The 26,619-nt window shown below is 37.5% G+C and overlaps 1 protein-coding gene across 1 annotated transcript in view; it reads left to right on the forward strand.

The window, feature by feature from the left end:
- Positions 1-2,222: 2,222 nt before the first annotated feature.
- LRRC72 (leucine rich repeat containing 72) overlaps positions 2,223-26,619 on the forward strand; it is a 51,590-nt gene continuing 27,193 nt past the window's right edge. Inside the window, exons 1-4 of the mRNA XM_049785976.1 lie at positions 2,223-2,466; positions 5,025-5,146; positions 8,588-8,742; positions 15,922-15,991. Coding sequence (XP_049641933.1) covers positions 2,223-2,466; positions 5,025-5,146; positions 8,588-8,742; positions 15,922-15,991 — 591 coding nt within the window. The remainder of the gene's footprint in view (positions 2,467-5,024; positions 5,147-8,587; positions 8,743-15,921; positions 15,992-26,619) is intronic.

Consider the following 26,619-nt stretch of genomic DNA (forward strand, 5'->3'; position numbering starts at 1 on the left):
GTGACTTTACTTCCCTCATAATAAAATGGGTATTATTTTAGTGCTTGGCATCAATTATATTATACATTTCTCTTGACAAGGGGACATATGAAGAACTTTTAAAACATTAAGTTTTTCTAAAAACAGAACTAGTCTTTTTTTTTCTTTTCTTAATCGTTTTGAGATAAAAAGAAACAGAAATGTCTCAGATAAAAATGGGGGGTGGGTAGAGAGAGAGTCTAAAGGTCCAGTGGACATGCTTTCCATGCCAGACACTAGGGTTCAATTTGATCATTGAATCAGAAGTAGATTCTTTTTTTTTGGGGGGGGGGCATACCTGATGATGCTCAGTGGTTACTTCTGGCTATGTGCTCAGAAATCGCTCCTGGCTTGGGGCAGTCTGTCCTAAGTCAACCATGTGCAAGGAAAATGCCCCACTGATGTGCCATTGCTTTGGCTCCATGAATCAAGAGTAGATTTTGAACACTGTCATGGAGATTCTGAACACTGTCATGGAGTGGCCTAAATATGAAAAGTTCATTGCAGTTTTAGTAAAAATGAATTAATAGTTTATAAAAGGTGCTATCTTAAAATATTTTACATATGGCTTTAAAATTCACATCTCTAAAATGTAAAATATATACAACCTGTCTGCATTTTCTTTTAACACATTCATGAATGATAGAAAAAAAATTGCTATCATGGGGCTGGAGAGATAGTACAGCAGGTAAAGCATTTGTCTTGCAAGCAGCAGACCTGTGTATAATCCATGGCATCCCAGGAATAATTTTTGAGCACAGAACTAGGAGTAATCCCTAAGCACCACCAGATGTGGCCCCAAAAAACAAACAAAAAAAAATGCTATAGGACATATAAACAGCAAAACGGGAAGACATGGACTAGAAAGTTATTTTGTGAATCATTTCTCTTATCAGATTTTAATTTCTGGCATAATCACTTATTTAAATATTGGTTCTCAGGAGATTACTTCCTCTGTGGTGAGTTTTACCCAACCACCCTAAAAATATTACTACATGGAGTTTGATTTATTCATAATAAATGCTTTATTCCAATATCAACATTTTTAAAAGTAACCAGGCCCACTTCAGAAAGCTATTTTTAATCCTTAAATTTCAAATTCAAATCTGGAATCAGGAAGCCAACTCATCATTAACATGCGAGCCAGTGACACAATAAATATAACACAGCTGACGCTGGACCGGAAGCAGCAGACAACTCTTCCAATTGGGCCAACATTTGGATTAGTTAGGCTCTGGCAGAAGAGGATTTTCTAATTAGGGGCCATTTTCTTGCCTCCCAAGTTTCTCAAGCTCGTGGCCAATCAAAGAAATAACTTCCATCAGATACTATGTATGATGGGCTAGTCTCTGATGGATCATCTAATGAAACTAAGGGGAACATTGATTTCTTTTTTAAATCTTCAAGGTTGGAAGTAATGGGGCCCTCAAGTGATTCAACATATCCATTTTATGTTAAAAAGGACTCAGCTACAAATAAACATTTATGTATATATATTGGCTGATAAAGCCAGGATAAAAGTTGATCTTTCTGTGTGGACTCAGGAGGCCTTAATATAAATCACTCATCATTTCCACATAAGAATTGGAGAATAAGTGACCAATAAATAGCCTTAATGAAAATATGTGAGAGCATCTAAAAAAAATCAGTAAAAATTAAGCATAATGAAATGTTTAAAAGAAAACTCCAAACAGTCCACGAGTACCACAAATGTCAGTATTTTAAGTCGAGACAGGATCCACAGTATATTTTTTTCATTTTTGTCTCTTTGCCTCCTTATGCCTCATGAGAAGTCCATATGTGGCCAGTGGTTACTAGATGCATCTAATTTCTCCAAAGCAACGTTTCTTTTTGATATTGTGACCTCAGATAAAGGAAACTGCCATTACTTGAGAACTGCTTTCTGCACTCTCCTGCAAAGCTCAGTGTCCGGGACTAACTTACTATTGTCGTCACCAGAGCACGTGCCCCATAACTACCATATCTCGAGAATCAGCGTTCAGTCTAAGACACAAGCCACAGTAGGCACTTGCTGGGTCACACATCTTGAACGTTACAGAAGCCAGTAATGGCTTCGATGTCTCCTCCTTTAGATCGGTGTTTAGAGGGCGAGATGGGTTTGTGGACCCAACCCAGAGTGGCCTGCTTGTAGGGTGCTGCCCCAGTCAACTGCAGCCTGCGGTATATGGATTATCTGTGATCCCATGGCCACCAAGTTTCGCTGTCCCAGGACCCGGAGGAAGGCCCGGGAAGGGAGCCTGGACATCAGCCGCAAGGTAAATGCCATCCCCTTGTCCAAGACCCTGAGACCTTCCACTCTCTGCCCTTTGGCCCCATCCCTCCTGAGGTTGGTTGCTCCTGGGAACTTCCAAAGTAGGGAAGGAGCAGAATTGGAAGGTCCCTTCAGACATTTTTTCACCGGGGCTAGTGAGGTCCTTAGTCGAATGGGTAGGGAAAGTATGGAATTGTTCTAGTCTATACTGAAATATATATATAGTCCTTTTTTTTTAACCAGGACAGTTTAGAAATTACAAATATAAATAAGAGTCTTGATCTCCAACAGATAGAGGCTATAAATACAGGTCATCTATAAAGATATAGATAAGCTGTATATATGATATGTATATATGATATATGATACAGATAAGTAAAATATAAAGGTAAATTATAGATACAAAAAAGATATATTGCATAGCCACAGATATAGCTGCAGATATGTAAAAACATATTCAGACATATAACAGCTCTATCCTCTTGCTCTAAAATATTCTCCTCAAATGAAAATCAAATGTTCTCCGATGAACTGTATACAAGCAGTGTTGAGGGTGATTGCGACAAGTCTAAAAAGAATACTTTGGTGAAAGGAAAATTATCAGAATTGCTCCACATCCATCTATCTTTTATAACTCTCCCACCAAATTTATAAACATCCACCTATAGGCCTTCACAGATTGGTCCCCACCATACTTCACAATGATCTCTGGGTCCCACTCCTTTATGCTGATCTGTCTCACCAGCTAGGTATTTTCATCCTGACATCTCTGGGAAGATTAGCTTTCTCACTGAAATGCTGTCAGGATGCCATGCACAATAGTCTTACTTGAATTTATCTTCCTTCCTATCATGTCCATATCATTATATTATCACTCTCAACAGGGACCTCCCTTGGTCTCAAGCTCTACCTCCAAATACTTGCCAATCGCTATCAATTCTATTTTCACCTTGTCTGTTATACCTGCTCACTCCCACTTGCCACTATCCTGGGACAGGATCTTCAGTCTTTGCCTTGATTTTCAAGAAGTCACTTTGCTTCCTGTCTGCAGCTCTCAGGGCCTCACATATGTTGCTGCTAAAGCAATACTCCTAGGCTAGGCCTAATGTTGTCACTATCTTTCCTCCAGTTTTTTTAATGCTCTAATATTTCCCTATTGTCCCTGATTTGTGTTTGTTGCGAAATTACCTAACAGTTAACTATAGCCATTCTTTTCTAATATCAACAAAGCAAGGGCACCAGAAGAGTGAAACCATTTTTTTTTAATTATTTGATATTTGAAAACATTGAGGTGATAATTTTTAACCCATTTTTTAAAAAAAGTCATTTATTTAAAAGAACTGGTTTGTCAAATTACATACAGGAGCACATACACAGCTACCAAAATGGCTACATAATAATACCAGTGGAGCCTTTACCACACAGTACCTGAAAAATACAGCTAAAACGGAGGAATCTTCTGAGCTCCTAGTTTCGGATTCCTATTGACTCCGGTTAAATGGCTTGATGTTAGCATTTGGTGAACAAGAGGTGGAGTCCAAAGAATATCATCTGATGCCTTGGGGATCCATTGAAAAGCAAAACAAAACAAAACAAAAAACCCTCCTCCCCTACCCTCTGTAACATTCTATGAGCCAGAAGAATATGGAAGGATATAGTATAAAATATCAATGAAATGAACACCTCACTAACAATACTTTGTCCAGCTGGATTATCATTCAGATTTTAAGGACAGTACAGAGCTGCATGGAAAGGCAATATCTTAAGGAATTTATCATCTTAAAACCCATTTTGTAAGAAGTATTAAACTAGCTCCTTTAAAGGGCAGGAACTTCCTATCATGTAGCACTGTGTATGGCACTTAGTAGTAGCACAGATGGTTGTCTTCTATCAAATTAAAAAGGGTTAAAAACATATAGCTATTGGGACTGGAGTGGTGGCACAGCAGTAGGGCATTTGTCTTGCACGTGTCTGACCTAAGACAGACCTTGGTTTGTTCCCTCCGCATCCCATATGGTCCCCCAAATCAGGAAGGATTTCTGAGGGAATAGTCAGGAGTAACCAGGAGCATCACTGGGTGTGACCCAAAAACAAACAAAGAAAAAAAAAACCATATAGCTATTAACCACAAGTGACTCTTCTTGATTTATTTTCTGATATTTTTACTTGTCATTTCTTTAAATTTTATTGGTCCAAGAAATATGAAATAAATCTGTTATATGCTTGCCAATGGGGGAAAGACTGGGGGTGGAAGGTAACCTGGGTATTGGTGAAGGGAAGAAAACATTGGTGGCAGATGAGTGTTAGAACATTGTATACCTGGAATAACTCTTATGAACACTTTGTAAATTATGTTGTCATAATAGTCCCTAAATTAAAAGAAACACATTGAGGTGGGTGGAAAAATCACAACTTAATTAGAATGTCCAACATTAATTTTTCCATGTGATTGTTTATACAAATATAGATTACATATAAACATATATTCCATGTATATTCCACCTGTATGTCTGCATAGATTACAAAATCAAATTAATTCTAAATTACAAATTACACTTAAAATGTGATTGTAAGCTAGAGCTCTCAGGGTCTATGAAAGTTTGCTTTGATTTCTAATTGAATGCACATTTTGGAACTCAAATTTTCAGTTAGAATAAATAACATGATGCCGATCAACTTTATATTTAAATTTATTTCTCACAGTTAACTTTTACTTTTTACTTTTACTTTTTAGGTAGTCAAAGGCTACCTACCCTCTCTGAATTCTCTCCTCCTCTTCTATGTGTTTACTCCCCTCTGACTAAAAATATCATCGAAAAGTGTTCAGGTTCTAATTTTTCCCTATCTCTGTCAGAGGTATAACTATTGAGCCTATATCAAAATATCAACCAAAATATATCTCTGTTCTGAAATCTTCCAGATTCCCAGATTGAAAGTAATTTTTGCTCGATAGATAGCATGGAGGTAAGGCATTTGCCTTACCTTCATGAAGAAGGTAATCCGAATCCCGGCATCCCATATGGTCCCTGTGCCTGCCAGGAGCAATTTCTGAGCATGGAGCCAGGAGTATCTTCTGAGCACTGCCGGGTGTGACCCAAAAACCACACACACACACACACACACACACACACACACACACACAGTAATTTTTTCTATCTCTAAATAAACCAGAGTATAACACTTGCTACTTTCTATAAAGGCATTCTATGAGCATAAAATCTCATACTAAATGATTTTCTCATAAAAGGTTGGCACTTTGCCCAATTCATTATTACACTTACTAGCTAGTCAGAGGTTGAACTAGTCACAGCCTGAAATAAGTACTCTAGTTCGTGGTTCAATAAATATAAATGATCTGTTTGAATTTACAATTTTTCAAGTGCTTGTTGAATGCTTGTAGAGTGCAACTCCTATGAAAAATGGTATTGGTGATTCTTCAGAAAAAAATATCTTTAAGACAATTTCAATTTTGTGTATAAACCTAAATGAAGTAAGAGAAAGAACTTTACGAGATATTTGTAGATCCAATGTTAATAGCCACATCATTCACAAGACCAAAAGATGAAAGAAACTCAAGTATCTATCAGATATGTAGACAAATATGCAAGACATATAAAATGGAATATATTTCAGACTTAAGAAAAATTTTACGCGCAATACAACATGAAAATATCTTGAAGACATTAAGCTAAATTAAACATATAGTCACCAAAAGGACTATCTTCTATTTCTTTGATAAACCAAGAGTCATCAAAATCATTAAAAATAAAGTAGGTGGTTTTGTTGATATTGAGGGGAAGGGGTAATAAGAAACTAGTGTTTAGTGGGTACAAGGTTTCAGTGAGAGAAGCCATGAAGAAAATTCTGGAAGTGGATGGTGTAGTGATTGTACGAATGTATTTGATGCACCTATGTCACAGAACTTCACCGAAAAACAGTAAACTTTATGTTAGATCTACTTTATTACCATCACCACCACATAAAAAAATTTTAGAGAAAGAATGCTTGTTGTGTTTCTTTAGATGAAAAGAAGATACTGCCAGTGAAGTTGTGTGTTGATTGGGTGTTGGAACTGCTCCACCAGGGATTCGCTGAAACTCAAAACTTCTTGGCACATTTTTGTGTTCTTTGGCACTCAGACATTTGTGTTTGGTACAAGATTCTTATAAAATTTGTGGTTGAAAAGAAACAGACTATGAGAAAAAGTAATGTAAATAATTAAATATGCTAATAATTTGCATATTAGACCCATAGTTTCAATTTTCCGTTTCATGTCCTTATCTTTGACTTAAATGTGTATTACATGGCTCAAATGTTCAAAATGTGCATTGATTTTTGTTTATGACATTGACAGAGGCTTAAATTATTGAAGCACTGTTAAAGTTTGTATTTTATAGAAAATGAATATTCATCCAGAATCTCAGGTGATGACTTTTGTTAGCAGTTTTGAGTGTGTACATTTTATCTGTGTATAAATATCATGGGTACTGATAACATTGTTTACTTCCATATATTTTATTATCAAAAGCTATCTTAAATGGATTTTAGATATCTTTATTCATTTAGACATGCATCTTTCTATATTCTTAAGCAACTGTGAAGTAGAATCTGAATTTATTCCTGAATTTAATTTCTTTTAATAGGACATATTTAACAACTGCAAATAAAGTAAGATGAGATTGAGTAATGCCATTCATGTTTTGTGTATACATATACATATATATATATACTGGTACAATTTTGAGTGCTCTAACAGTTTTTCCTAGTCCTAGATATGGATTATGAGATTGTGTTAAAAACATGTTTATTTAAATAAATAGCTGAAAAAAATTTCTACTTTGAGCAGGTACATAAACTTGCTGTAGAAGAAGATGATGGTAAGACTAGCAGACAGTTGTTAGTGTTCAAGTATAAAAAGGTTGAAAACTACTACTAGTTTAGAAATTTTCGTTAAAATACTCTGATGTGATTGCCTCAGCCTTTTCCAATCAGTTGTGTGTGTGTGTGTATGTATGTGTGTGCGCGCGCAGGTGTGTGTGTGTGTGTGTGTGTGTGCGTGTGTGTGTGTGTGTGTAAGATCCAGATTCACATTGTTTATCTGAGCTACAAAATAGATCAACAGATCAAGAAAGTTAGTTTTGGTCTATAAATTACCCGCTGACCCATTCCTATTTTTCTCAGTTGCTCAATCCATTAAATATAACACATCATAACATCCACTACTAAATAGAAAAACCATTGCCAACACTTCAAAAAAGTAGAATGCCAGGTGATAGTACAGCAGTAGAACATTTGCCTTGCATGCAGCTGGCCCAGCACAGACCTTGGTTCGATCCCAGCATCCCATATGGTCCCCCAAACCAGGAGAGATTTCTGAGCATATAGTCAGGAGTAACCCCTGAGCTGTAACTGGGTGTGACCCAAAAGCAAAAATACAAAAGCAATAACAAAAACAAAATCACTAACATTATCCATAAAATAGTCCAACTGAAATCTGGCTGTTGCTTTTTACTGTCAATTACAAATTATATCCAATTTTAGAAATGCAATGATTATATTTCCAATTTTTCTGTGTCTTGTGACCAGAATTCCTTTATGGAAAATTATAGATCGATTGTTTTTCATTGCTTAGACCATGTGGTCTATATATATTAGTTTGTAATTTGCTAAGGACCTTTAAGAAAGTATTTTAATAGTTGCTTCCAGTTTGGGTTTTCAAAAGGAAGACTATTCAATTCAAGAATGGTTCAAGTATGCCAATAATTTATGAACAATTAATACACTTCCTTTGCAAAGCAAGGGAACACATTTTTTAATCCAAAAATGTGACAAAAATCATGCATTAATTTATCTAACATTTTCTGAGAACTTTCAGGGTGCAGGCACATTGGAGTGGACACAAAATGAATCTTTTCTAATAATGCATTTTATATATTATATATATTACATTTTATATATGTGCTTCACTCAACTAATACCCTCAATCTAAGTGTCTTATGCCAAAATAAAATACCAAATACAAATTATGTGTTTGAAGGAACAATTAAGATGAATTATTTCACGTTCCAGTTGTCCTGCCTCAGAAAAAAAGAGAAAGGTTTTTTTTTGGGGGGGGGCTATTCATATACATACACAATTTTTTCTCTTTGATTAAAAATTATTTACACATCTGTGCTCAGGATTAAGGATAATGAAATTCAACCACAAAAATGATTAAATAATATATAATTGTAGTGTTGGAATTTATCAGTTTAGGGTGGTTGCCTCCATATTCACCTTCTTTTGATCTTCTTGTAGACGTTATTGTTATTGACTGCAAATGTCTCAGTATTTTTGCTCAGTGGAATGTGGCTTGACAGATTAATTATATGTTATCAGGCAGTTGAAGATCAACTAAAGATACGTGGTCACAAGAGGGATGCTGATGTATTTGAGCTATTCCTTTCTCAAAAGTAAGTGTACTTTTCATATAAGATATAAAAAGCACATTATGTTATAATCTCACATAGATTCAAATGCGCATTTCCATTAATAACCCCCCAGGTCTAAATTAGAAGTACTGCATTTTAATTCTTGTGTGTGTGTGTGTGTGTGTGTGTGTGTGTGTGTGTGTGTGTGTGTGTGTGTGTGTGTGGCTTTTAGGTCACACCCAGCAGTGCTCAGGGGTTACTCCTGGCTCCATGCTCAGAAATTGCTCCTGGCAGGCACGGGGGATCATATGGGATGCCGGGATTCGAACCAATGACCTTCTGCATGAAAGGCAAATGCCTTACCTCCATGCTATGTCTCCGGCCCCACATTTTAATTCTTATTAGCAAGTGTTGGAGTACACAATCTCTATGGGAGGAGCAGAATATTGAAATGAATAAAAACAAAGATGTAGAGTCAGGCCAACTTTTCATCCTAGCTCTTTCTTTTCCAACTGGGTTATTCTGGTCATGCTATGCAAACTCCCTGTGGGGTGTCACATTTATCAAATTGAAAAATTAGAACCCAGAGAAATAGAACAGTAAATAAGATGCTTGCTGTTTACGGGGCTGACTGGGGATTGATCCCCAGCATTGCATATGATCACTTCCACCACCAAATGTGATCACTGGGTGCAGAACTGGAAGCAATCCATGAGCACAGACAGGATGCCTTTAAGCAAAAAAAAAAAAAAAAAAAAAAAAAAATCAAGTTAAAAGAAATGTGTCCAATTATGTGTAGAGTTCAAGAAAGTGTGGGGTGCTGTTTGTTTTGTTATGCTTGGCTTTAGCATCAGTATGTTCCAGATAGCATTCTAATATCAGTTTCTCTGTATTGTATTCTGGCACACATGGGATATTCACAAGTTTGTTGTGAAGATCATATGCAATAGAAAGGTATAAAAGAGAATAGTTGCACAATATGCAACCATTGAGCATTTATAAGTTAATATTGCTACTAGTGGGGCCGGAGAGATAGCATGGAGGTAAGGCATTTGCCTTTCATGCAGGAGGTCATCGGTTCGAATCCCGGCGTCCCATATGGTCCCCCGTGCCTGCCAGGAGCAATTTCTGAGCCTGGAGCCAGGAATAACCCCTGAGCACTGCCGGGTGTGACCCAAAAACCACAAAAAAAAATATTGCTACTAGTATTAGGGTAAAGTGATTCATTCTATTGTGTTGATAACACAACAAAAGCAGTACTTAGAGGAAAATTGATAGCTTTGCATATACATATCAGGAAGGAAAAAGTTGTCTATAGAAATAACTTAAGAACACAGCTTATAAAATTAGAAAGTGAAAAAAATGTACCAAAAATAGATAGGCAGAATAAAATAGCAAAACTTAATTGGAAATACCTCCAAAATCCGAAAGATCAATAAAAGTAAAAGTTGGTTCTTTGAAAAAATAAACAAGCTAAATAACCACTAGCAAAACTCACAAAGAAAGGAAGAGATACTTAATGAACCAAATTAAAAATGAAAAGAAGATAATGACAGATACTACAGAGATTCATAGGGCAATCAGATATTAATTTCAGAAACTCTATGCCATGAAACAAGAGAAACTGGAAGAAATGAATAATTTCTTGGACTCCTATAATCTTCTATAATCTATAATCATCTCCAGGATGAACTAGCATATCTAAAAAGACCCATATCTATTGAGGAAATTAAAATGGTAATCAAAAGCCTTCCTCAAAACAAAAGCCTAGGCCTGGAAAATCACCATATGTCTTTATATCCAACTCAAGGTGAAGGAGTCTGAATCAGGCTAGTGCATGAAATAATCCTGACCAGGCTGAGGATTCATGTGGCTGACCAATTTTCCCAATACCACTTGTTGAAGAGGCTTTCCTTGCTCTATTTGCATTTCTTGCCCCTTTATCAAATACTTTGATTATATGTCTTGGAAACATCCTCTAAATACTCAATTTTATTCCATTGATTTGAGGGTTTGTCTTTATTCCAATATTCCAATACCATGTTGTTTTAATGACTATTGCATTGCAGTACAATTTAAAGTTGGGGAAAGTGACGCCTCCCATCTTCTTTATTTCCTAAGGGTTACTTTAGCTATCCGTCCATGTTTATTGTTCCAAATGAATTCAGGAGTGTTTGATCCACTTCTTTGAAGAATGTAATATGTATCCTTAGAGGAATTGCATTAAATCTGTACAATGCTTTGGAGAGTATTGCCATTTGAATGATGTTAATCCTCCCAATCCATGAGCAGGGTATGTGTTTCCATTTCCACGTTTCCTCTCTTATTTCTTAGAGCAGGATTTTATAGTTTTCTTTGTATAGGCCCTTCATCTCTTTAGTTGTCTCCAAGGTATTTAACTTTCTATGGCACTATTGTGAATTAAATTCATTTTTTTTGTTTTTGGGGGTTTTTTTTGTTTGTTTGTTTTTTTAGTTTTTGGGCCACACTGGGCGATGCTCAGGGGTTATTCCTGGCTCTCTGCTCAGAAATCACTCCTGGCAGGCATGGGGGACCATATGGTGTGGTGTACCCTAAGACCCACCCATTTCTGGGAGGGGTCTGAACCGGATAGTAGGTGTAACTTTACCTGCAAGCCCCTCCCATTCCTGGGAGGGGTTTGGAAAAAGGTAGATAAGGCTGGGACCAAGGGAATTTGGGCCTTTTGGCTCTTTGCCCTTTTGGCCCTTTTGCCCTTTTTGCCGTTTCTCTCTTGGCCCGGCTTGGCTTCCTGGCTTTTGGATCTTTGGGCCGCATGGAGCCCAAAGGGAAGATGGCTAACAGGAGATAAGATGCAGGGCGAATGCTTAAAAGGTTGACATAGGCCACACACCTGTGGTGGCTAGGGCATGAATAAAGATGATTCTTCCTGAAGCCTGCGTGTGAGTGAGTCTTGATTACGCCGACTACCTGGGCCTGGAACTTGCCAGCTGGATGGGGGATGAAGCCACGTGGCTGGGGCCTAAGCACAAAGGCCTCCCTCCACCGCCATCCAGCCCCATCGTTAATTAATTAATTCAACAAATGGCGCTCCGAACTTTGACCTGAATCCTGTACCCAACAAAACAGCAAAAATGGTGAGATTTCTGCTCTTTTGTTTCATTTTGGCTCTTTTCGGGTGCACTGAGCCCAAAACACTGGGCCACGTGAAGCCATGTTCAAACATGGCCGTGACCCCTTCTAGGGAAACAAGGGCAATTAAAACAAAAGAGGTGGAAGCTTGCATCACCTCCAGCCCAGGCCCAGGCCCAGAACTGAAACTTTGTTACAAGAAACAAAAACCTCGGCCTGTAGAAAAACTAATTAAAAGTCTAAATTGGAAACGGAGGAGAAAAAACACTGTATTTAAAGTGAACTGATTTTCTGAAAATGACCTTTGGCTTGAATTTGGATTTCGACTTTGGAAATTTCGAACTGAACTTTTAGTTTAAATCACTTGGAACTCTGAACATCCAAAGTGCTCCCAGAGGGGAAAAAAGGCAGCGGTGAAGCCCCTGCGGCAAAAAGCTCCAAGCGGCAAGCTCCAAGCAGCTCGGCTCGGCTGGAATCTCGGCTGGGATCGGCTTGGCTGGGCTCAGCTTTGCCCGGAAAAGCGAAAAACCTGGAATCCTCGCTCCAGATCACAAACCGGCAGCGGAGCCTGGAACTACGAAAGAAAGCCACGTGGTAAGATCAGCGTGGAACAAACCAACATCTGAACTTTAAAAGTTTACAAAAGCCACGTGGTGAGATCAGCGTGGGACAAATTAATCTAAACTATGGTTTTAGGTGTAGAAAATTAGTGGGTAGTAATATTTTACTCATAGTTGGTAATGGGATAAGTTTTACTTAGTAGTTAAAAAATAAAAATAAAAGGGAAGTCATTCAGTTTAGCTCATTTAAACATCTAATTTCTAACCACCTGCATCTTTGTCTTAAGTCATTTTCTTTATAATTTAAATGTGTTTTGTTGTCTTTCAGAGTTAATATTTTCAATTGCAAAATGTTTTACTGTGTATTTTAATGTACTTAGCCTGTTTTTAAAATGTATGTTATGCATGTATGCTGAAGTACTTGTGTATAGGAAAAATATAGGAACAGTGAAGTTCCCCCAATATAGTTTAAAAATATAGGAACATGAAAGTTCCAAAATAGTGCTTGATAAAAAAGCATTAATAGAATTTTAGGTTACAGGTGTAAAGTATATTTTGCAAATGATATGTTTTTGAAAAGGGCTGGTATATTAATTTTCACTTTATTACGTTGGCGCATGAAAATATTTAAAAAAGGGGGAAATGTGGTGTACCCTAAGACCCACCCATTTCTGGGAGGGGTCTGAACCGGATAGTAGGTGTAACTTTACCTGCAAGCCCCTCCCATTCCTGGGAGGGGTTTGGAAAAAGGTAGATAAGGCTGGGACCAAGGGAATTTGGGCCTTTTGGCTCTTTGCCCTTTTGGCCTTTTTGGCCTTTTTGCCGTTTCTCTCTTGGCCCGGCTTGGCTTCCTGGCTTTTGGATCTTTGGGCCGCATGGAGCCCAAAGGGAAGATGGCTAACAGGAGATAAGATGCAGGGCGAATGCTTAAAAGGTTGACATAGGCCACACACCTGTGGTGGCTAGGGCATGAATAAAGATGATTCTTCCTGAAGCCTGCGTGTGAGTGAGTCTTGATTACGCCGACTACCTGGGCCTGGAACTTGCCAGCTGGATGGGGGATGAAGCCACGTGGCTGGGGCCTAAGCACAAAGGCCTCCCTCCACCGCCATCCAGCCCCATCGTTAATTAATTAATTCTACAATATGGGATACCAGAATTTGAACCACCATTGGTCTGGGTCAGCGCTTGCAAGGCAAATGTGCTACCGCTGTACTATCTCTCCAGCCCCAAATTAGTTTTTTAATGTCCATTTCTTCTCTTCATTATTTGTGTAAAAGAAGGACATTGATTTTTTGTGTATTAATTTTGTAGACTGCTATATGAATCTATATGAATAGACTTTGCTATATGAATTTATTGTTTCTAGAAACTTTTTGGTAGTGTCTTTGGGTTTTCTAAACATAATATCATGTCATCTACAAACAGTGAGAGCTTGTCTTCTTCTTTTCTTATCTGGATACCCGTGATAGTGATATCTTTTCTTGCCTAATTGCTTTAGCAAGTACTTTCAGTACTATGTTAAGTAGGAGTGGTGAAAACAGAAAACCTTGTTGAACCAGATTTTAGAGTAAAGGATTTTCTTTTATCTCCATTGAGAATAATATTTGCCGTTGACTTGTGGTAGATGGTCTTGAGTATATTGAGAAAAGTTCTTTCCATTCCCATTTTGAGAGGTTTTTATCATGGATTGGTGTTGGACCTTATCAAATTCTTTCTATGCATTTGTTCATAAGATCATATGGTTTTTATTTTTTCCTTATGCGGATATGGTGTATTATGTTGATTGATTTATGTATATTAAACCATCCTTGCATTCTTGGAATGACACCTATTTGTTCATGGTGTATGACCTTCTTGATGAAGTGTTGGATCCTATTTGCTAAGATTTTTTTGAGGATCTTTATGTCTGTGTTCATCTGAATATTGTTAGTTTGAAAGGTTGGTGAGAAAGATATCCCTTGGTAAGAAAGCTTGTTCACTGCTTCAGAAATATGTTTTTAATATCAGAGCAATAGCACATCAAGTAAGGTATTTACCTTTCACACCCAACAGAGGTTTGATCCTCAGAACCCCATATGGCTCCCCAAGCTGTACCAGGGATGACTTATGAGCAAATTAATGGGAATAAGAGCATTACAAGAACTAATACAAGTAGTAGCTTGGTGTCCCAAGGACAAAACTATTGTGAAAATATATTAACATGAGTGAGTTCATATATGTAATATTAATAGTTTTTCCAAGTACCTGTGTATGCACTAGGTAAATAATTTATATACTATATTCTCTATGTGTGTTATATTAATGAACAGAAACATATAGGTATTCCACTCATGGACAACAAATTTTACTCTAAATGGAAAAATAAAAGATGTTAATACTCCAGTCACAGCCAACAAAAGAGCTGTTTTCCACAGAGGACTTCTCTGCTGACATCCCTCTCTTCTTCCCATAACTAACACTTAGCTGTCTGTAACTGCAACAAAGCAAGCACAGAACACTGAGATATCTTGAGTCCTGCCTAATTGAAGAAAGATGCAGAGTATATACTCTAAATTCAAGATCCACCCCACAAATAACAGAGTAGATGAACAATCTGCAAGCACATAAGGGGAAAGTTTATTTGCCAGCATCCTAGGGTCTCCGCTAGTTAGGCAAGAAGACTGACAATAGCTTGCTAGTCATTTTTAAAGGGATTCTAGAAGGTTCCCGCATAGCCATAATTGACCTTTAAATCTATTGGTTCTCATATGGCATCAGACAAATGTGCAGGTTTGGCTGTATGTTTAGCAAAGGAAATCTTATCTTTGCAGACCCCAAGGCGAGTGTTCAGTTTGTAGTTCTTCTGCTATCTCTCTTAGGCCATTCTGCATTTTGTGGTCTGCCGACTGAACCTGGTATTTGCTCACAAGACCAGGTTCCAGAGATTGGCATTTGTTATTTTAGGCCTTGTTCCCAGGTCACACACCTGAGCTGAGCTTGTAATATTAGCTCCCAATATGGCTGCACTTAGGTTAGACAAAGCCAGGTTATAGTTAATTCTAAATAAAACTTTAGATCCTAATATAACAAAGAGCTAAAGAATGAATAAAATACTTTTCTGTTGTGTCTTTTGGCATTTTTTAATTTTTTTTATCTTAAATTGAGATCAAGATTAGGGTTAAAGAGATAGTTCAGTGGGAAATGACATTTGCCTTGCACAAAGCTGGCCCAGGAGTAATTCCTGAGTACACATCCAGGAATAATCCCTGATCACTGCCAGATGTGGCTTCTTTCTCCCCACCCCCAAAAGAATTCTGCAAACACTATTGAGACAAAATCCAATTTTTTTTTCCACACAGATTTAAAGTTCAATGCCTTCTGCATAATTTTCTGATGCTCTCCTGTTAGTAAAACCTATTGTAATTGGAAATTAAAAGGTTTTAAAATTACCATGTATGTGTACAACAAAGAGTAAATATGGAGACCTTTCCAATTATTGCAAAGCCATGCCATCTTTCCCTATGAGTGCATCAATCTTTGCTAATCTTGACATTTTTGTTATTTTCAGGGACCTGTCAGAAGTCATTGATCTTTCTAGGTTTAAATATTTGAAATATTTATGGCTGCATCATAACAAGGTAGAATTTTGCTTAATTAACTATAGTTACTTTCTGAATTTATGTTTTCTGTGGAACTAATATTTAAAATTTTAATATTGTGTGCTCTAAATTTAGGTATGTATATGTATACACATATGTTTATGTACAGACACACAGAGCTGGAACTTTACTTTTGTCTCCAAAGTTTTATAGAAACTCCTTAGCAAAAGTTTTCTTACTCTGGTCCTGAAAGAATATTTAGGTAATTTCTTCATACCTCACAGGTCATATAAATTTTCTGTTTCATTCAAATCATAATATTCCCAATAAGAAGTAAGAGTGTCCAAGATTTTTAGCCAGCTGCCAATTTTTATTCACAAATAATTTGCATGCGCATACACACATCATTTCTCTTAATCAGCTAAGGCCACTGTACTCTTTTTCATTTTTTAACTGGTTTTTCTTCCCCCTTTACCTGTGTCCTCTCCAGAGGCAATAAGCAATGAAGTAATGCAAGGTGAAAATAACGGGTTTCTATTTTTTTGTTTGTCCTTCATTTTAAATATATATTCAAATTTGATTGATTCTAATATATCAGAAGTTCCTCCTCTTAGCTGAATCTTTTTTTCCTGGTGACTCAGATTTCTCAACATTGATTACTCTGGCCCTTATCAATGAGTGTCTACTGGGTTTGGCAAATTATTTTCTTGGATAGTCCAAAATGAGATCCCTATAAAATACTCCATGTCCCCCCCTTTAATGTGCTAAATTCCGTTCTTGATCTGGAGGCTAGCTCTAGCCGGCATGGGGTTTGTGAAGACCCCATGTTGAAGGCCTTCTCCCTAACTTGGGTGCGATGGGGGCCCCAGCCATTCCCTCTGCCCCCAGCCTCCAGGCCTTCCCTGGGTGCCAGCCGAGGCGGCCAGACAAGGTGGGTGTCGGGTGGTTCCTCCTGGATGGGGTCCCAAGCTTTCCATGCTCTTCCCCAGCACTAGAGTGGGAAGGGCACAGGCTAGAGGGCGGGCAGATCCTGGCTTCCGGCTCTCTATAGAATCCTTTTTTGATCTGGAGGCTAGCTCTAGCCGGCATGGGGTTTGTGGAAACCGCACTCACAGTATATATTAAGAGTATTCCCTATCCTTAAGTTTTGTTTTGCATATGCCGAATGTCCATTTTGTATTTTTCCCTTTCGCACACCCCTTTAAAGTTCATTTTTACTCCTTAACTCTCTCACCCTGCAACTATCAGTAACCCACATTACTCTTTTTAACTTCAATCCTAATCACAGACCAAAGCCGTGCCTTGGATCTAACAACCCCCAATTATTTTAAAAGACTTAAAATGGACATGTATATCTTTTGAATATTTTATGTTTTTTCTCTGACAGCTATAAGTCTTACTAAATATTCTCTTATACAGTGATGATTCTAACCACTTTTTATCTTTTCTTCTCTTTGTGAGCTGTTCAATAAGAAATTTTGGTGAAAGAGTCCCTTAGTTTAATGCTTATGATTGAACCATGTCATAAGGATTGTTGGACTTCTTCTTATGGCCCCCATATGTGCCGTTAATGCCATGTGGCATTGTTCCTTGTTTGCATAGGCACATTGAAATGGGAAAATACTATACACACAAATAAGGTCTTATCTAATAGAGATTGGAAAACAGAAATCTTGTAGTGCAACAGGACCTTACACCCTGAACATTGACATATGACCTGGCACAGGCCTCAGAAGAATGGGCATTCTCCATTCACCCCTGAACCAGGGAAGCCATCCACGAAACATCCAAGTTTGTCTATAATATCACCTGGAAGCAATCCTCTACCAGGGAAGACCCTACCGCTGCCCTGACATCGACCTGCTCAAAAGAGACTTCCCTTAACACTGAGAAGACTTAACAAAAACAACGACCTGCTTACAGGACAGGGCTCTCTGCATTGCCCTTTTATTGTGAGATGAAACTAGAAGACACTCCACAACCTGACTTCAATGTAGGATATGCAGATTCCAGAATCATGAATACAGAAACATGATACCAACAACAGAGACTGTGTGAAAAATAAAAGTGTGTTGGCTCTACAGACAATTTTTGGATTGGACAAACTAGCTTGCCTGTAGCCTAGAGTTGGTCTTATGCCAGGAAACTTCAGGGGTAAGGCCTCCTTGTATTTAAGCCAAGGTTTTTCCTTTCCATGTCCCTCATATTTTGGTGGGCTTATGCAAACAATAATTGCCACTCTAACACCATTTTTACTGTGCTCCTTTGACTTTAATCCTTAAAAAAAAAAACTTAAACTAATATGCATGTGCATGGAAATGTAAAAAAAATACTATGCCTTTAATGTTTAAGGAGTTACATAAGTTTTATGGCTTTAGATTGCTTTGTGTGCTGCTAAGAAATATAATGTATTACAATCTGGGGACTTGAGGGACAAAGTAATTGTACATGGGTTCTGTTTTATTTATCTTAACGTTCTTTGGCTAAAAGTTCAAAGTTAAGATATCAGCAAGGGGACTTCTTCTGAGAATTCTGTTTATGGGTGATTGCCTGCAACTTTACCTTGTCCTCTTTCTTTGCATCTTTGTTCTCATAATTAAAAATAAAAAATTAAAAAAAATAAAAATAATAATAATAAAGTGCTAAATTCCTATAGTAGTCCCCCACATCTGGATCCTGGGATTTAGCACCTTTGTTCAAGAGGGTTGATTACTGCTCAACTGCTGATGTAGCTTCTGTAGGAACTGGCAGCAGTAGAACACCTTGTCACTATTTTCAGATTACACTTCTCAGGCTCTAGAGTTTCTAAACGTTTTGGATGTGGTGCCCTCCCATTACCTTTTTCATAGAGGGCAAATTGAGTGCAGCCCTCAGTCCTTCTGATCAAAGATCAAAATGTACAAAATTCATGCTCTGGTTGACTTTAAAATAGTCTATAGGTTGTGCCCTAACTTCAAGGACTAGCATTCTGTTCCATTTCCTACATCAAAGGGTTAAATTTATGTGCATCTCTGTGGTAATCTGCTTGTCAAGTAGTAATTCATAGTCTAAAATTAGAATTTTTAAATAGGAGCCATGCTTATAAAAATAATTCCGTGTTCCATTGCATTTTCAGTCTTCTTTTAAACAAGCTGACTTGATGAAAGTGCTTCTAGTGTTCAGTATAAGCATAAGGCATCAGCTTAAAATAATTTCTAGGAGACCAAATATTAATTTCCCTGAGATTCAGGCAACAAACAGCTAAAAATGCATTCACATTCTGAGGCACACAAGCTCTTTTAAACATTGCCAAAATGTAACCTGGTTCACAGTGTAAAAACTGATTAGAGCAGAATGGAGATCATAAAATATGACAAAACAAACAAACAAAAATAACCCCCCAAAAAACAAACAACAATAGCAAAATAGCAGATCTTTGTTTTTCCTGTGTTCCATGTGATAAGTGGTGTCTTTTAAAGTGAAGAGCAAACATAAATATTGGCAATATGTCAAAGTGTAGAGATAAATGAGGCTTGTTGCAATATTTGTTGACTTTCTAGGAGTGCATCTCCAATCACTTATTGAGTGTTCGTATGATTAACTTATAGATAAATTATGAACATAGGAAAAATTCATTTGCTGCCAACGATTTTGTTTTAAAAGGAATTGGTAAAGTAGATTAGATTTCTCGTACTTGGTTTTTTAGACAAGAAAGTCACTGTACTGCCTCTAATATTATCATCATTTAACTGTTCTTCAAAAAATGCATATCTATTTAGTTCATAAAACACTGAATGAATGCCATACTTAAACAGTTTGGTGTGGGCCCCATAGTATATCCAGACTCTATTCATAGCTTTTTTAGGGGCTGTTAGACGTACTCTGATATACCTTCATTATAGAAGAACATAATAGAATAAGCATTGAATAAGAAACCTAAATAATGTATGAAGCAACAATGTACAATGTAATCTGAGTTACTCATTCCAGGTACTAAAAAAAATACTTGACCATTTTTAGAACAAATTTAAATAAAAACAACAGCAAAATAATTGTTTATAAATATGATTAAAGAATAATTGAAATATTATATTAAAGAGAATATTGAACAAAGTTAATTAACTAAACAACGAAGGCCCAAAGAGATAGTATAGGACTAAGGCTCTTGCTTTGTATGAGGCTAACTCTAGTTCAAATTCTGGCACTACACAGTACTGGAGTCATTGCTGAGCACTGAACCAGGTGGTAAACTCTGAGCATTTCTGGGTATGGCCCCCAAACTAACAAATAAACAAACAAAATATTAAGATACTCAAGTTACATTAAAATAGTTCAATATCCAGGAGCACATGCTTTGCATGAAGGGAATCAATCCATGGAAACGATTATGAATTATTTTAAATTTAAGTGTCATGATTAAAAATTGTTTATGATTGAGTTTCAGTTTTACAATGTACACCACCATTACCTGCCACTAATGCCACCAGTTTCACTCTGCCTGCCTTGGAGAAACATATTTTACTTCTCTCTATCTCTCCTCTCCCCAGATACTTTACTTCTCTCTCTTTCTCTCTCATTCTCTATAACTCTCTCTTCCTACCATCTGCCCTTATTTCTATTATCTCTGGATATTATTATCATATAACCTTTTATTTTTCTTATATCCCACAAATGAGTGATATTATTTTATTTTTATCCCACTTCCTTTGACTCATAAGCAAATTTCATGACCTCATTTCTCTTAACAGCTGTGTAGTATTCCATTGCGTAGATATACCACAGTTACTTTATCTACTCATTTGTTCTCAGGCACTTGAATATATAGCCATATTTTGGCTATTATAAATAGTGCTGCAATGAACATAGGAATACAGAGGGCTTTTTATTAATGGTGACTTTGGGTTTCTAGGGTATGTTCCTAAGAAGGGATTTCTGGGTTATAAGGAAGCTCAATTTCCATTTTATTGAGGAATATCAATATTGTTTTCTAAAAACGCTGAACCAGTCTACATTCCTACCAGCAGTGAATTCCTTTCTTTTCTCCATCCAAGCCAGCATGGGTTGTTCTTGTTCTTTGTGATGTGTGCCAGTCTCTGTGGTGTGAGATGATATCTCGTTTTTATTTGCATATCTCTGATGATTAGTAATGTGAAGTATTTATTCATGTGCCTTTAGGCCATCTGTATTTCTCCTTTGAGAAAATGTATGTTTATTTCTTTCCCCCATTTTCAGATGGGTTAGATGTTTTCTCTTGCTAAGTTCTACTAGTGCCTTGTATATCTTAGATATTAATACATAGTCTTTGTAGCTCAATCACTGTTTTCTTTGGGTACAGAAGCTTCTAAGTTGACCCCAAGTATATGATCAATTAATTTTTGATAAAGAGACAAGAAGTACAAAGTGGAGCAAGGACAGCCTCTGCAATAAGTGGTGATATGAAAACTGGTCAATCATATGCCATAAAATAAACTCAAATCCCTCTTTAACACCATGCACAAAGGTCAAATCAAAATGAATTAAAGATCATTATATTAGACCTGAAATCATAAGGTATGTAGTGGAAACCATAGACAGAACACCATATGAATTGAAGCTAAAGGCAACTTCAAAGATGAAACACCCTGACCAGTCAAGTGGAAGCAAAGATCAACAAATGGGACTACAATAAACCATATGTGATTTTTAAGCATTTCTAAGAAGCAACACTCAGAACTGAGTTAAAAGTGCTATGGAGGGCTGGAGAGATAGCACAGCAGTAGGGGTTTGTCTTGCACACAGCCGATTCAGGATGGATGGTGGTTCGAATCCTGGCATCCCATATGGTCTCCCGTGCCTGCCAGGAGCAATTTCTGAGTGTAGAGCCAGAAGTATCTCCTGAGCATCACTAGGTGTGATCCAAAGACAAAAAAAAAAAAAAATTAGTGGCAAGTACTTCCAGTAGTTGAATAGGAGTGGTGAGAGGGGGCAGATTTGTCTTGTACCAGATTTTAGAGGAAAGGCTTTTAGTTTATTTTCATTGAGAATACTATTTGCCATTGGCTTGTGGTAGATGGCCTTGTTTGGAAAAGTTCCTTCCATTTCCATCTTGTTGAGAGTTTTTATCAATGAGTGTTGGGCCTTATCACTTGCTTTCTCTGCATCTATTCATATGATCATATGGGTTTTTTTTCCTTTTGTTGATATGGTGTATTATGTTAATTGACTTATGCATGTTAAACCATCCTTACATTCCTCGAATGACAACTACTTGGTCATGGTGTATGACCTTCTTGATGTAGCGTTGGATCCTATTTGCCAGGAGTTTTTTTTTTTTTTTTGAGGATCTTTGCATCTGTGCTCATCAGGGATATTGGTCTATAGTTTTCTTTTGTTGCAGTATATCTGTCTGGTTTTGGTATCAGGGTGATGTGAGCTTCATGGAAACTATTTGAAAATGTTTTTGTTTCTTCAATTATCTGGAAGAGCCAGAAGAGTATTGTTGGTAGGTCCTTTTGAAAGTTTTGAAAGAATTTGTTAGTGAATTCATCTGGGCCTGGGCTTTTGGTTTGGGTAAGACATTTTAATTTCTTCAGTATTGATGGGTCTATTTATATATGCTAGATTATTCCTGTTCAACCAGGATGATTTTAGAAGATTATAAGCATCCAAAATTGTATCCACTTCTTCCAGGTTTTCTAGCTTTGTGGCATAGAGTTTCTCAAAGTTTCTCTAATTACCCTTTGAATATCTTTAGTATCTGTAGAAATCTTTCCTTTTCATTTCTAATATAGTTTATTGAGTTTCATTCTCTCTCTTTTTTTGTAAGTATTTCTAGTGGTTCATCAATCTTGTTTATTTTTTCCAAGAACCAACTTTAGTTTTCATTGATTTTTCAGACTTTTTTGGATTTTCATTTCATTGATTTCTGCTCTAAGCTTTGTCATTTCATTCTGCGTACTTATTTTTGGTTCATTTTTGTTGATCATTTTCTAATTTTATAAGTTGTTATTAAGTTATTTATGTAGGCCCCTTCTTCCTTCTTTATGTGTGCATGTAAAGCAATCAATTTATCTCTAAATACCACTTTTGTTATGTCCCACAAATTCTGATAATTTGTGTGCTTGTTCTTGTTTATTTCCAGGAATTTTGATTTCCCTTTCACTTCATCTTTGACTCCTTTAATGTTCAATCGTGAGCTGTTAAATTTACAGGTGTTAATATTTTTGTTTTTGAGTCACACCCAGCAGCGCTCAGGTTCTGGCTCTACGATCAGAAATCACCCCTGGCAGGCTCGGGGGACCATATGGAATACCGGGATTTGAACCACCGACCTTCTGGATGCAAGGCAAACTCCTTACCTCCATGCTCTCTCTCCGGCCCCCGGGTGTTAATATTTTTTATGCTGTGTCTCTGTAGTTCACTTCTAGTTTCAGTGCCTTGTGATCTGAGAAGGTAATCTATACAACTTCTATTCTCTTGATTTTATGACAATATGTATTATGGACCAGTATGTGGTTTATTCTGGAAAATGACTCATGTGCATTGAAGATGAATGTGTAACCAGTTTTCTGGGGATGGAGTGCCCTATATATATCTACTAGACTACTTTCTTTCATTTCTAATTTTAGAGCTTGTATATTCTTGTTGGGTTTCAGCCTCGTTGACCTATCAAGGGCAGTGACAGGGCAGTGTTTAGATCTCCCACTACTTTTGTGTTGCTATTGATGTCTTCAGTCATATTTGTCAACAATTGTATTAAATATTTTCTGGTCCCTTATTGGGTGTGTATGCATTTAGGAGAGTGATTTCCTTCTGGTGTACATATTTATTGATCATTATTAAATGTCCATCTTTGTCACATAACTTTTGTAAGTCTAATGTTTGTTTCATTCAATATTAATCTGGCCATTTCAGCTTATTTTGGGGGAGGGTTATATCCATTGGCACTCAGGGGTTTCTCCTGGTGTTGCACTCAGAAATAGCTCCTGGCAGGCATGGGGGTCTGCATGGGAAGCCGGGATTCTAACCACCATCCGTCCTGGATTGGCTGCACACAGGCAAACGCCCTACCACTGTGCTATCTCTCCGGCCCTCACTTCAGCTTTTTAAGATAGTTGTTTGCTTGGATGATTTTCCTCCAACTTTTGATTTTGAGTCTTTGTTTGTTCTGACTATTCAGATGTGATTTTTGTAGGCAACAGAATGTTGAATTTAGCATTTTGACCATTTTGCCACTTTGTTCTTATCTGGTGCATTTATTTTATTAACATTGAGAGAGATAATTATCATGGGATTTAGTGTCATCTTTATATAGGACTTTGTTATGTCTCTTGGTCTGTCTTGTCTTAAAGCAGATCTTTCAGTTATTTTTTTTTAAGATGGCTTTGAGTATGCAAAGTTTCTGCCATTTATTCATGAAGCTATATACCTTCTTTAAACCTAGTGAGTCTGGGTACAGTATTCTAGGCAAAACATCCATTTCATTGAGTTTTGTCACTATATCCCATCACTGCCTTCTGGCCTTGAGGGTTTCTTGTGACAGGTCTGTTGTAAATATTAAGGATGTTCCTTTGGGGCCGGGTAGGTGGCGCTGGAGGTAAGGTGTCTGCCTTGCAAGCGCTAGCCAAGGAAGGACCGCGGTTCGATCCCCCGGCGTCCCATATGGTCCCCCCAAGCCAGGGGCGATTTCTGAGCACATAGCCAGGAGTAACCCCTGAGCATCAAACGGGTGTGGCCCAAAAACCAAAAAAAAAAAAAAAAAAAAAAGGATGTTCCTTTGAAGGTAGTCCTTTGAAGATGTTCCATTTTTGATCTTGCTGCTTTCAGTATTCTATCCCTAGCTGAGGGAATAGTCATTGTGACTAGAATGTGTCTTAGGATGCTTTTCTTCAGGTCTCTTTTAGCTGGTACTCTTTAGGCATGCAGGATTTGGTTGCATGCAGTATTTAGCTCTGGGAATTTCTCTGCAATGTTGTTTTTGACTATTGATTCTTTTTTTTTTAGCATAAACTACTTCTTTATTTTTTTGAGGATTTATTTATTATTTATTTATTTTATTTTAATTATGACAACAAAGATGCAAAGAAAGAGGACAGGGTAAAGTTACAGTGGAAGCCCAATCACCCATAAGCAGAATTCTCGGTAGTCCCATCGATGATATCCCAGCCTTGAACTTTCAGCCAAAGAACATTAAGAAAAACAAAACTGAACCCATGTACAATACAATTACTTTGTCCCTCAAATCCCCAGTTGTAGTACATACTATTTCTTAGCAGCACACAATATAATCTAAAGACATTAGACTTATGTAATTCCTTAAACATTGAGGGCAAAGTACATTTATCTAGTTCCATGCACATGCTTACTAGTTTAAGTTAACCTCAAACGTTTTAGTGGGTTGTTTTTCTTAAGGATTGGAGTCAAGGGAACATAGTAAAAAACGGTATTAAAGTGGCATTTGTTTGCATAGGCCCACCAAAATATAAGGGACATGGAAAGAAAAATTATGGTCTAAATACAAGGAGACCCTACCCCTGAAGTTTCCTGGCACAGGACTGACTCTAGGCTCCAGGCAAACTAGTTTGTCCAATTCAAGTCATCGTCTGTAGTGGCAATACACCTCCATTCCTCACATAGTCTCTGTTGTTGGTATCATGCTTCTGTATTAAAGATCCTGGAGTCTGCATATCCCATATTGCAGTCAGGATGGTGCAGAGCATCCTCTTGTTTCACCTCACACTTAAGGGGCAATAGAGAGAACCATGTCCTGTAGAGCAGGTCATTGATGTTGTCAAGTCTTCTCAGTGTAAATGGAAGTCTCTTTTTAGGGGGTCGATGTCAGACCCTTGGTAGTGTCTTTTCTGGTAGAGGACTGCTTCCAGCTGTTGCTATATAAGACCTTGGATGTTTCGTAGATAGCTTGCCTGGTTCTGGCGTGAATGGAGGATGCCCATTCTTCTGAGGCCTGTGCCAGGTCATTATATCAATGTTCAGGGTGTAAGGTACATTGTACTGAGATTTATTAGATAAGAACTTATCTGTATGTATGGTGTTTTCCCATTTTAATGTGTCTATGCAAACAAGGATCAATGCCATGAAGCGTTATTGGTGCATCTGGAAGCAATAGGAACAAGACCAGCAATTTCTATGACATAGTTCAATCATAGGCATCAAACTGAGGGACAGTTCCAACAACAATCCTTACTGAACAGCTTACAAAGAAAAGACAAGATGAAAAGTGGATAGAAACATCATGGTAGAAGAATATATAGAGAGTTATATCAGTTAAAGAAAATACCCATAAAATATACAAAAGATATATGAGTTCAGTATGTGTTCAATTTGTGTCCTTCTAAATAGTTCTAGAATTTGTTAGATCTACTGTATGTTTTAGGTCAGAGATTAGAACTGTGTGTTACTGAAGTTAAGAAGGGTAAATCTGGGGTACTGATGGTTGGGAGGAGCATATGTTCGGTTTGCAATATGTAGATTGGTATGACATTGCCAGTGACAGCCTGAGTATAGCTGAGCAGCTATCTGCCACCCACCAGATCAAACTCCACCCCCTCAGCCCCACCCTAAGCCAGTCTCTGGACAGACCCGGCATGGGAGTGGGGAAAACCCAGGGTGCCCCGTCAACTCCTTCCAGGCCACTGACACATGCGGAGGCCTCTAACTATTGATTCTTCCCAGAAATTTTCTTCCTGGGT

The sequence above is a fragment of the Suncus etruscus genome, chromosome 13, assembly GCF_024139225.1.
Source record: "Suncus etruscus isolate mSunEtr1 chromosome 13, mSunEtr1.pri.cur, whole genome shotgun sequence".
Classification (NCBI taxonomy): Eukaryota; Metazoa; Chordata; class Mammalia; order Eulipotyphla; family Soricidae; genus Suncus; species Suncus etruscus.